The following is a 12,401-nucleotide window of genomic DNA, read 5'->3' on the forward strand; positions in this document are numbered from 1 at the left end:
GGTTGGTTCCTGACGTTGCAGAGATAGCCGATGGTTAGTTATCCCGGACTATATGTTACTGTCTCCAATCTTGACAGATTTGAGTCATGGGTTTATTCAGGCACACACACACACACACACACACACACACACACACACACACACACACACACACACACACACACACACACACACACACACACACACACACACACACACACACACACACACACACACACACACACACACACACACACACACACACACACACACACACACACACACACACACACACTTGTTTTACTATCCTTGTGGGGACCAAACAATTCCCATTAAAATTCATGTTTTCCCTAACCCTAACCTTAACCCAACCTTAACCTTAACTCTAACTCCTAACCCCTAATTCTAACCTTAACCCTAAACCTAAGCCCTAAGTCTAAAATAGCCTTTTTCCTTTTGGGGATAGCGTGCAGGCACACAGAACATACTAACACACACAGACACAGTACACACACACGCTCATGCACGCATTCATACAGTACATACTTATACAGTATGTGCACACACACACACATTTGTTTTACTATCCTTGTGGGATAATTCCCATTCAAAATCCTATTTTCCCTAACCCTAAACCTAACCCTTAATCTAGCGCTAACTCCTAAACCTAACTCCTAACCCTATTTCTAAACCTAACCCCTAAGACTAACATACGTAGTCTTTTTCCTTGTGGGGACCGGTGAAATGTCCCAAGGATATTTAAACCAAAAACAAACTTAACCCACCAGTTTTTGAGTGTAAGGGGGCAATTTCTTTTCCACACAGGGTCATTGGGTGTTGCATAACTTTGTTTATGAAATAAATTAAATAAGTATGTAATTGTAGTGTTATTTGTTCACTCAGGTTCGCTTTATCTTATATTAGGTTTGGCTTGAAGATCTGATCATTTTCAGGGCAAAATTCTAGAAAATTAAAAAGTGGCAAATACTTTTTCACAGCAATGTATTTGTGCTTTTGCCCATCGAATAGCCACCTGGGGTCAATGGGTTCATGCCTGCTGGGTAGTTATATAGTTATATTAATTAAGTCTGATTTACATTAAACCATAATGATGGTGTCTGTGTATTGCTTTGCTTAAAGTTATACATTTTTATTTAAAAAATTCACTCATGCATGTGACGTTTTCATCGAAATGTCTCTTTGTCAATAAGAAACCAACTGAATGATCTTAGTTCCCGATGCCCCTTGTTCATGTTATTTTTAAAGGGGGGGCTGAACTTCCTGATTTGGCTTTTTCTTAGGCTTGACCATTAAGAAATGCAGCGGCCATGACTGAAGCCAAACGAGTGTTGTCTTGGGGGGGGGGGGGGGGGGGGCAAGTGGCAAGTGTTTGTACATTCACTCTGTCGCCTTGACTAGCTGGTGCGAGGCAACTTCTTTCACCAATTAGCTTTAGCCAGCTGGTGTGCAACTGTGGCAAATTTGGTTTCACATTGGATAGCCTATCGCTGGGGCAAGTCAGGGACAGTCAATAAATTACACAATGTAAATGGGACAATATTTTCATTAAATGTTTTCAATATTTGTATATACATTACTCCAATATATAGTTGGTTTGAGGTTAAGTCATTGAAATGTGGAGCTATTGACATTGTAAAATATTGTCCCATGTACATTGTTTATTTTACTGATGTTCCCTAACCAGCCCCATAGGGATATCGACTGTCAAACCAAGTTGACCATGGGCATTAAGATGGGGTTGCGTACAGGTGCGCTCCAAATGTATGATTCATTGGGCACTGCTAGCTGTTGGCATGTGTGCAGGGTTGAAATATACTCAACCCAAGGAAAACTGTTATGGTACAATTTATTCCTGTCATCTTACAAATCTCAGTTTTGGATGAAACTGACTTTATGACCAACAATATTAATATATTTACACTTTAATCAATTTTGACACTAGAATAAATGTTTCTGAGTGATATCAATGCCACATAGGCCGTTATCAAAACGAGAAGTTGCTTTTTGGGAGCAGTTGCTCTTTAATGGTCATGCCTTTCCCATTTGTTTAATGAATGTGGAGAGAGGTTATCTTAATTGTTTTGTTATAGAGCGACAATAAACTCTACACAATGCATCCAATCATGCATAACCTTAGCCATTCCGTCATTAAACAACAACCATGAATGAAATAGTTTGTTTATTTTCCAACCTCATTAATTGAGGAACATGAGTAGGGTTCCTAGATGACTGGTGCATAAAACAGCTACGTACACTGATATCTGACAGTGGTGGGTTGATACTTTGTCCATGAAGTGTATACGGTGTCACAACAGACCTACTGATAGAGCCATACACAGTACATGCCTATGACCATCATCTTATTCTGTTAGATGACTTTGATGTGGAGCCATCTGCCCCCAAATGTAATTTCCTCTGTCAAAATTCCCTAATGATACCAATCAGACCATTCCAATATCTATGAAAAACAGAAGCTTTATCTTGTGAGACCAAATGAAAGTCCTTATATTGCAGGGGGCTATGTCAAAATACAAGTACCTATCTCCAGTAAAACACTGACTGATTTATTTCTCCCGTCAGATACAACAACATACACCCTAAAAGGTCATGTTAAATACTTTGGTAGAGAAAAGAACACACCCATATGACGTGGACAGACATAGAAATGAATAATATTGAAGAACAACACTCAACTACTGTACAAATGAATGAGAAACGACAATTAATTTCAGCTTACAAAAAAAGCATATTGGGCATTAAATTCCCTTTCATTGAACAAATAAATATCTAATATCCACGAATCTATTCTTCCACTCACTAATTGGGGTTATATGAAGTTCTAAAGCAAGCAGATTTTTACACCTTTGCAGAGATGCTATGTACGTTGAAATGCATCTTGGTCTAAGTGTGCAACTATCTCCTCACTGAATACAAGTATCTTTGGTAGAAAAATATGACAGGACAGAAGAACCATGAGAATGAAACATTTACACATAACAGTTTGCACCAGTATGACAGTTCAACATTATTACCACTATTTCACTCCAGAGACCTAATCAGTGGGAACATGGGGAAAAGAAGTGGGGAATCACTGATAAGCAGTGATCCTTGATGGGATTATAAAGTAGCAGAGGAATTGGCCTGAAGGCAGCTCACTTATATACAGAAAGGTACTTAAATGAAGAGGAGTCCAATTTCTCGGATACTCCCTGGACACGTTTCACAAGACACCTTGAAAGGTATTTCGCACAAAATAAGCACAAAGAAATCTCAGAAGCAAAGGGAGAGAGAACCTTCAGAGATTAAAGAATGATTAAGATTGGTCCATCATTCCAGTGCAGTCTATCCATCTCCTGTCTCTTCAATGCACTCAAAGTCAACTACAGGTCCTCCACAGCGGCCAGATCCATCCACAAACGAAGTAGTTCCAGTCAGTTTTTAAACTCGTCCAATTAACAAGAGAACGAGGATTGTCTGGGAGACGCTGGAAGACGCGTGCAGTTTCAAGCGTCTCCTGGGATGCTGGTGACTCCAGTACACAGGTCTGAGATCAGTCCCAGTCATCTTTGCACACACAGGCACACTCCTCGTGGTGTTCCATTGGCACATCGGTCATGGACTTCTGCAGGCCTCGGCCCCCGCTTCGGTGCTTCAGAAGGAGAACCTACAGAAGGCGGCGAACCAGAAAGCAGATTGAGAGTTGCCCTCCACCAAAAACAACAGCAAACACATTTACACTTCATATGATTCAATTAGCTACATGGCAGAAATGTCTCCATGATAGGCTACATTTGTTATACATCAATGACACATTTCAACCACCAAATAACAGGATGTAATTTAGCTTGGGTTTATTATCGCTATCTTTCTGAAAAAGAATGAACTTCTTGTATAAGTGGCACATAATCTTACCAGGTAGGTACTTTTAATGACCCTTGTCTAGAAATGCAAACTTTTGATAACTTTCCCAAAATGTCCAAGATTTCTGGATTTCCAGTGTATTCCCTCCTGATTCCAGGAATATTCAAACCTCTTAACTTTGCAGCGCTACATATGCCACATTTTTACCTCATGGTACTTGTTGACTACCCGGGTGGGCACACACTGGCAGTCGAAGCAGCGGTGCGAGCAGCAGGCACAGTTACCCCCGCAGCGCTTCACCAGGAGGCAGCTAGGCCAGAAGATGGCGTCCGTCCTCTTGAGCTCCTCCCTTAGGGAGACGGAGAAGTTGCGCGGCGTGCAGCTGTACAGTTTCACCTCTTCTCTCAACAGGTTGAGATCCACCCCTGTTCAAGAAATAGGTTAATCTCATCACGTCAGCCTAAAATTATTAAACACGTTGTACTAAATTCCAAAGAAGGGGCATCAAATGCTAAGCTGACGTTAAATTGCAATTTTCAAAATGGTAAGACTGTCTTGAAAAAGTTTAAAGTTCTTTGCTCAACTGCATCTGTTTTTCCCTCTATCTCAACATGACAGACTTTTCTTCCACTGCAATTCCTATCACTACAACCCCAGTTGTACCTCTGGATTTCTTGTTGTGTAGGAATGACTTTCCCAGGATGTGCCAAGTGGGCTTGTACAGGTCTTCCATGTCCTGCTGCCATCTCTCGGGCTCCAGATACTTCATGACCTCCTCCACGGTGCTGAGGTCAGCCACAGCCTCAGACAACGCATCTGAGCTCTGCAGAGATGGAGCTGGAGTTACCTCGGGCTTCAATACACTCTAAAGAAAACCGGCACAAGGGAAGACGGGGGAAAAATGTTGTTAGACTTCAGCTTCATGGCCTAACTGAATTAAGCATCATTTAATGGATTATTTTAGAGAGCCCCATTCAATAACAGCATTTAATCAGAGGTTTAAACAGAATTATACAGGTATTACAGGCAAAACCCCTGAAAAGTAAGATAAGATTTACATAATGAGTGATTGTGCTACAGTGCATTACAAAACTGAACATCAAAGCTCCATTTTGGTATCTCTATAGACTCCACAGCTCTTCACTTAGATAGATTTCCATAAAGACATAACTTCAGTAGCAACAAGGTTTAAGCTGAGACTTCTTTCTGTTACAATGAGGGGCGGTATTGTTTGTTTTCTCTAACTGATATCTGCCTAAGACACGGAATGTCCGTCATCTTGAGCTCCTCCCTCAGGGAGACGGAGAAGTTCCGCGGCTCTGACACTCGTCGGATGCGGCAATGTTTGCTAGCCATTACAGACTACAAAGGGAAGCACAGCTGAGAGCTGCCCAATTACACGAGCCTACCAGATGAGCTAAACTACTTCTATGCTCGCTTTGAGGCAAGTAACACTGAAACATGCATGAGAGCACCAGCTGTTCCGGAAGACTGTGTGATCACGCTCTCCACAGCCGATGTGAGTAAGACCTTTAAACAGGTCAACATTCACAAGGCCGTGGGGACAGATGGATTACCAGGACGTGTACTGCGAGCATGCTCTGACCAACTGGCAAGTGTCTTCACTGACATTTCCAATCTCTCCCTGCCCGAGTCTCTAATATCAACATGTTTTAAGCAGACCACCATAGTACCTGTGCACAAGAACACTAAGGTAACCAGCCTAAATGACTACCGACCCGTAGCACTCATGTCTGTAGCCATGAAGTGCTTTGGAAGGCCATTATCCCAGAAACCCTAGACCGACTCCAATGTGCATTCCGCATCAACAGATCCACAGATGGTGCTATCTCTATTGCACTCCACACTGCCCTTTCCCACCTGGACAAAAGGAACACCAATGTGATTATGCTATTCATTGACTACAGCTCAGCATTCAACACCATATTGCCCTCAAAGCTCATCAATAAGCTTAGGACCCTGGGACTAAACACCTCCCTCTGCAACTGGATCCTGGACTTCCTGACAGGCCACCCCCAGGTGGTAAGGGTAGGTAACAACACATCCGCCAAGCTGATCCTCAACACAGGGGCCCCTCAGGGAAGCGTGCTCTGTCCGCTCCTGTACTCCCTGTTCACTTATGACTGCACGGCCAGGCACAACTCCAACACCATCATTACGTTTGCTGATGACACAACAGTGGTAGGCCAACAGTGGTAGGCCTGATCACAGACAATGCGAGACAGCCTATAGGGAGGAGGTCAGAGACCTGGCCGTGTGGTGCCAGGACATCAACCTCTCCCGCAACGTGATCAAGACAAAAGAGATGATTGTGTACTAAAGGAAAAAGAGGACTGAGCATGCCCCCATTCTCATGGACGGGGCTGTAATTGAACAAGCTGAGAGCTTCAAGTTCCTTGGTGTCCATATCATCAAGAAACAAACATGGTCCAAGCACACAAAGACAGTCGTGAAGAGGGCATGACAAAACCTATTCCCCCTCAGGACAGTGAAAAGATTTGGCATGGATCCTCAGATCCTCAACAGGTTCTTCAGCTGCACCATCGAGAGCATCCTGATGGGTTGCATCACTGCCTAGTATGGCAACTGCTCGGCCTCCGACCGCAAGGTACTAGAGGGGGTAGTGCGAATGGCCCAGTACATCACTAAGGCCAAGCTTCCTGCCATCCAGGACCTCTTTACAAGGCGGTGTCAGAGGAAGGCCCTAAAAATGGTCCAAGGCTCCAGCCACCCTAGTCATAAACTGTTTTCTCTGCTACCGCACATGTCAGCTTGCTGGTAGCTTTATGTGGCAATACTGACCTAATGACCTTGAATGCATCACTGACGCCAGCAAGCGAGCACTGATAATGCAAGCGAGCACTGATAATGCAAGCGAGCACTGATAATATTGACACTTTATTTGGTACATTAATTACTAATGATATCAAACTCCCGATATTGTCACAGTGTATGAAAAGCTTTGACAAAGCACATTTGTATTATGTTACTTATATCTAATAACCTACATGACAAACAGTAAATAGAAATAAATCTTGAGCTGAGTCATAAAAGGAGAAACAGGGATTTGATTTGACAGCGTAAAGCGATACGGAATGAATCAGTGAAAATGACCGACTACTGGATTGGCATTGTCACACTGAATAATGGCAACGATACAGGAATGTCTGTTCTGATTCACTGACAACATAATACATTCTGATTTTACAGTCAGCACTCACTTTGGTGCTGCCACTGCATGATATGATTAGAGAGGAAGGCTACAGAGTTAAGCAACATGGCTAAGGCAGAGGTCGGAAAATGTTGTTTATGCAAATGCACTGATGAGACAAGACGGTACCTACCAATTGGGTACCACAAAATTAGGGAGAAATAGGGGTAAAATGTAAAAATATATATATACAGTGGCAAGAAAAAGTATGTGAACCCTTTGGAATTACCTGGACTTCTGCATAAATTGGTCATAAAATTTGATATGATCTTCATCTAAGTCACAACTATAGACAAACACAGTCTGCTTAAACTGATAACACACAAACAATTATTTGTTTTCATGTCTTTAGTGAACACACCGTGTAAAAATTCAAAGTGCAGGGTGGGAAAAGTATGTGAACCCTTGGATTTAATTACTAGTTGACCCTCCTTTGGCAGCAATAACCTCAACCAAACGTTTCTGTAGTTGCGGATCAGCACTGCACAACGGTCAGGAGGAATTTTGGACCATTCCTCTTCACAAAACTGTTTCAGTTCATCAATATTCTTTGTATGTCTGGTGTGAACCACTCTCTTGAGGTCATGCCACAGCATCTCAATCGGGTTGCTGTTGAAGCCATTCTGTTGTTGATTTACTTTTGTTTTTTTGTTTGTTGTCCTGTTGCATCACCCAACTTCTGTTGAGCTTCAATTGGTGGACAGATAGCCTTATATTCTCCTGCAAAATGTCTTGATGAACTTGAGAATTCATTTTCCCGTCTATGATAGCAAGCTGTCCAGGCCCTGAGACAGAAAAGCAGCTCCAAACCATGATGATGCTCCCTTCACCATACTTTACAGTTGGGATGAGATTTTGATGTTGGTGTGCTGTGCCTTTTTCTGTCCACACATAGTGTTGTGTGTTCCTTCCAAACAACTCAACTTTAGTTTCAACTGTCCACAGAATATTTAGCCAGTAGCGCTGTGGAACATTCAGTTGCACTTTTGCGAACTTCAGACACGCGGCAATTGTTTTGGGGGCAGCAGTGGCTTCTCCCGTATTGTCCACTCATGAACACCATTCTTGTCTTACCGTGGACTGATGAACATCATGGCTTTTAGATATACTTCTGTAACTCTTTCCAGCTTCAAGCAAGTCATCAATTCGTGGGTCTTCTGAGATCTCTTTTGTTCAAGGCATGGTTCACATCAGGCAATGCTTCTTGTGAACAGCAAACTCAAATTTGTGAGTGTTTTTTATAGGGCAGGGCAGCTCTAACCAACATCTCTAATCTCATCTCAATGATTGTACTCCAGGTTAGCTGACCCCAGACTCCAATTAGCTTTTGGATAAATCATTAGCCTAGGGGTTCACATACTCTTTCCAAACTACACTGTGGATGTTTACATTATGTATTCAATACAGACAAGAATAATCCAATAAAAGAATCCAGGTAATTCCAAAGGGTTCACATACTTTTTCTTGCCACTGTAAATATACAGTTGAACATGGAAGTTTACATACACTTAGGTTGGAGTCATTAAAACTTGTTTTTCAACCACTCCACAAATGTCTTGTTAACAAACTATAGTTTTGGCAAGTCTACTTTGTGCATGATACAAGTTATTTTTCGAAAAATTGTTTACAGACAGATTATTTCACCTATAATTCAATGTATCACAATTCCAGTGGGTCAGAGGTTTACATACACTAAGTTGACTGTGCCTTTAAAACATATTGGAAAATTCCAGAAAATTATGTCATGGCTTTAGAAGCTTCTGTTAGGCTAGTTGACATCATTTGAGTCATTTGGAGATATACCTGTGGATGTATTTCAAGGCCCACCTTCAAACTCAGTGCCTCTTTGCTTGACATCATGGGAAAATCAAAATAAATCAGCCAGGACCTAAAGAAAATGTGAAGCCCTCCAGAAGTCTGGTTCATCCTTGGGAGCAATTATTTACAAACGGCTGAAGGAACCACGTTCATCTGTACAAACAATGGTAAGCAAGTATAAACACCATGGGACCACGCAGCCATCTTACCGCTCAGGAAGGAGACGCATTCTGTCTCCTAGAGATGAACGTACTTTCGTGGGAAATATGTAAATCAATCCCAGAAAAACAGCAAAGGACCTTCTGAAGATGCTGGAGGAAACAGGTATACAAGTATCTATATCCACGGTAAAATGAGTCCCATATCAACATAACCTGAAAGGCCGCTCAGCAAGGAAGAAGCCACTGCCTCAAAACCGCCATAAAAAAGCCAGACTATGGTTTGCAACTGCACATGGGGACAAAGATTATACATTTTGGAGAAATGTCCTCTGGTCTGATGAAACAAAAATAGAACTGTTTGGCCATAATGACCATCGTTATGTTTGGAGGAAAAGGGGGAGGCTTGCAAGCCGAAGAACACTCTCCCAACCATGAAGCACAGGGGTGGCAGCATCATGTTGTGGGGGTGCTTTGCTGCTGGAGGGACTGGTGCACTTCACAAAATAGATGGCATCATGAGGGAGGAAAATTATGTGAATATATTGAAGCAACATCTCAAGACATCAATCAAGAAGTTGAAGCTTGGTTGCAAATCGGTCTTCCAAATGGACAATGACCCCAAGCATACTTCCAAAGTTGTGGCAAAATGGCTTAAGAACAACAAAGTCCTGACCTCAATCCTATAGAAAATCTGTGGACAGAACTGAACAAGCATGTGCGAGCAAGGAGGCCTACAAACCTGACTCACTTACACCAGTTCTGTCAGGAGGATTGGGACCAAATTCACCCAACTTATTGTGGGAAGCTTGTGGAAGGCTACCCGAAACATTTGACATTTGACCCAAGTTAAACAATTTAAAGGCAATGCTACCAAATACTACTTGAGTGTATGTAAACTTCTGACCCACTGGGAATGTGATGAAATAAATAAAAGCTTAAATAAATCATTATTATTCTGACATTTAAATTCTTAAAATAAAGTGGTGATCCTAACTGACCTAAGACAGGGAATTATTACTAGGATTAAATGTCAGGAATTGTGAAAAACTGAGTTCAAATGTAGTTTGCTAAGGTGTATGTAAACTTCTGACTTCAATTGTATATATATTTACAATATAAAATAAAGTAAAATAAAAAGTAACACTGTAGAATTACATAACAATAACGGGGCTATATACAGGGTGCCCGGTACTGAGTAAATAGGGATTGGGGTGTCAATGTAAATGGTCTGGGTGTCCATTTGATTAATTGTTCAGCAGGCTTATAGCTTGCGGGTAGAAACTGTTAAGGAGCTTTTTTGACCTGCTTGCCGTGCGGTAGCAGAGATAACAGTCTACGACTTGGGTGACTGGAGTCTGGTATATAGGTCCTGGATGGCACGAAGCTTGGCCCCAGTGATGTATTGGGCCTTAAGCACTACAACCTGTAGCAACTTACGGTCAGATACCGAGCAGTTGCCATATCAGGCGGTGATGCAACCGGTGAGGATACTCTCGATGGTGCAGCTGTGTAACGTTTGAGGATCTGGGGACCAATCCCAAATCATTTCAGTCTTCTGAGGGGGAAAAGGTGTTGTTGTGCCCTCTTCACCACTGTCTTGGTGTGTTTGGACCATAATAGTTTATTATTGATGTGGACACCAAGGAACTTAAAACTCTCGACCTGCTCCACTTCAGCCCCATCGATATAAATGGGGGCCTATTCAGACCTTATTTTCCTGTAGTCTAAGGCACTGCTTTCTATAAGAAATAACTGGATATTTTTGCTCGCTATTTGAATCCAGTTAATGTTGGTCTGGACTTGGCACTGGGTATAAGTGTGGAATGGAAACCATTAACAGCTTGTGAATGTTGACGGTGCTACAGTCCTCCAATTAACGGCACTCCATAGGCATGGCCTCATAAGTGGCAGTCAAGCACTCCTTCAGAGACAGATGAAATGCAGTGAATAAAGCTTCGGGAAGGAGCTGAGAGGCCTGACTATAGGCATTGGGGAACAAAGCACTTAAAAGGGCCAGCGTAACATTTGACAGGCATGAATTCTCTGAAGACGTTAAACTGGTATCGAGAATCTGGTCGTCGGGTAACTTTAGTTTTTCCTCAGAAGTTTGAAGTGTTCAGGTGTAGCAGAAGCTGTCATCTATTATGGGATGGTAGATAGGGCAGCAAAGAAAGTTCTTTCCAAATATACAGTACCAGTCAAAAGTTTGGACACATCTACTCATTCAAGGATTTTTCTTTATTTTACTATTTTCTACATTGTAGAATAATAGTGAAGACATCGAAACTATGAAATGACACATATGGAATCATGTAGTTACCAAAAAAGTGTTAAATATAATCTAAATATATTTGAGATTCATCAAAGTAACCACACTTTGCCTTGATGACAGCTTTGCACACTCTTGGCATTCTCTCAACCTGCTTCACCTGGAAAGCATTTCCAACAGTCTTGAAGGAGTTCCCACATATGCTGAGCACTTGTTGGCTATTTTTCCTTCATTCTGCGCTCCAACTCATCCAAATCTATCTCAATTGGCTTGAGGTTGGGTGATTGTGGAGGCCAGGTCATCTGATGCAGCACTCCATCACTCTCCTTATTGGTCAAATAGCCCTTAAACTGCCTGGAGGTGTGTCAGGTCATTGTCCTGGTGAAAAACGAATTATAGTCACACTAAGCACAAACCAGATGGGATGGCAAATTGTTGTAGAATGCTGTGGTAGCCATGCTGGTTAAGTTTGACTTGAATTCTAAATATATCACTGACAGTGTCACCAGCAACGCACCATCACAACTCCTCCTCCATGCTTCACGGTGGAAACTACACATTGCGGAGATCATTCGTTCACCTACTCTGCATCTCATTAAGACACAGCGGTTGGAACCAAAAACGGATTCATCAGACTAAAGGATAGATTTCCTCCAGTCTACTGTCCATTGCTTGTGTTTCTTGGCCCAAGCAAGTCTCTTGGTGTCCTTTAGTAGTGTTTGTTTTTAGCAATTCACCCATTAAGGCCTGATTCACGCAGTCTTCTCAGATCAGTTGATGTTGAGATGTGTCTGTTACTTGAACTCTGTGAGGCATTTATTTGTGCTGCAATTTCTGAGGCTGGTAACTCTGGGTCTTCCTTTCCTGTGGTGATCCTCATGAGAATCCGTTTCATCATAGCGCTTAATGGCTTTTGCGACAGCACTTCAAGAAACTTTCAAAGTTCTTGACATTTTCTGGATTGACTGACCTTCATGTCTTAAAGTAATGACGGACTCTTGTTTCTCTTTGCTTATTTGAACTGTTTTTGACATAATAAGGACTTTTACCAAATAGTGCT

General features: G+C 42.0%; 1 protein-coding gene across 3 annotated transcripts in view; it reads right to left on the reverse strand.

Annotated features, from left to right (window-relative positions):
* Positions 1-2,543: 2,543 nt before the first annotated feature.
* LOC123993511 (platelet-derived growth factor C-like) overlaps positions 2,544-12,401 on the reverse strand; it is an 83,459-nt gene continuing 73,601 nt past the window's right edge. For all 3 annotated transcript variants that reach the window (XM_046295718.1, XM_046295719.1, XM_046295717.1), the window contains 3 exons: positions 4,525-4,726; positions 4,069-4,286; positions 2,544-3,664 (listed from right to left, as the gene is read on the reverse strand). In XM_046295718.1, coding sequence (XP_046151674.1) covers positions 3,551-3,664; positions 4,069-4,286; positions 4,525-4,726 — 534 coding nt within the window. In that variant the 3' untranslated portion in view covers positions 2,544-3,550. The remainder of the gene's footprint in view (positions 3,665-4,068; positions 4,287-4,524; positions 4,727-12,401) is intronic.

Source organism: Oncorhynchus gorbuscha, linkage group LG13 (assembly GCF_021184085.1).
Source record: "Oncorhynchus gorbuscha isolate QuinsamMale2020 ecotype Even-year linkage group LG13, OgorEven_v1.0, whole genome shotgun sequence".
Classification (NCBI taxonomy): Eukaryota; Metazoa; Chordata; class Actinopteri; order Salmoniformes; family Salmonidae; genus Oncorhynchus; species Oncorhynchus gorbuscha.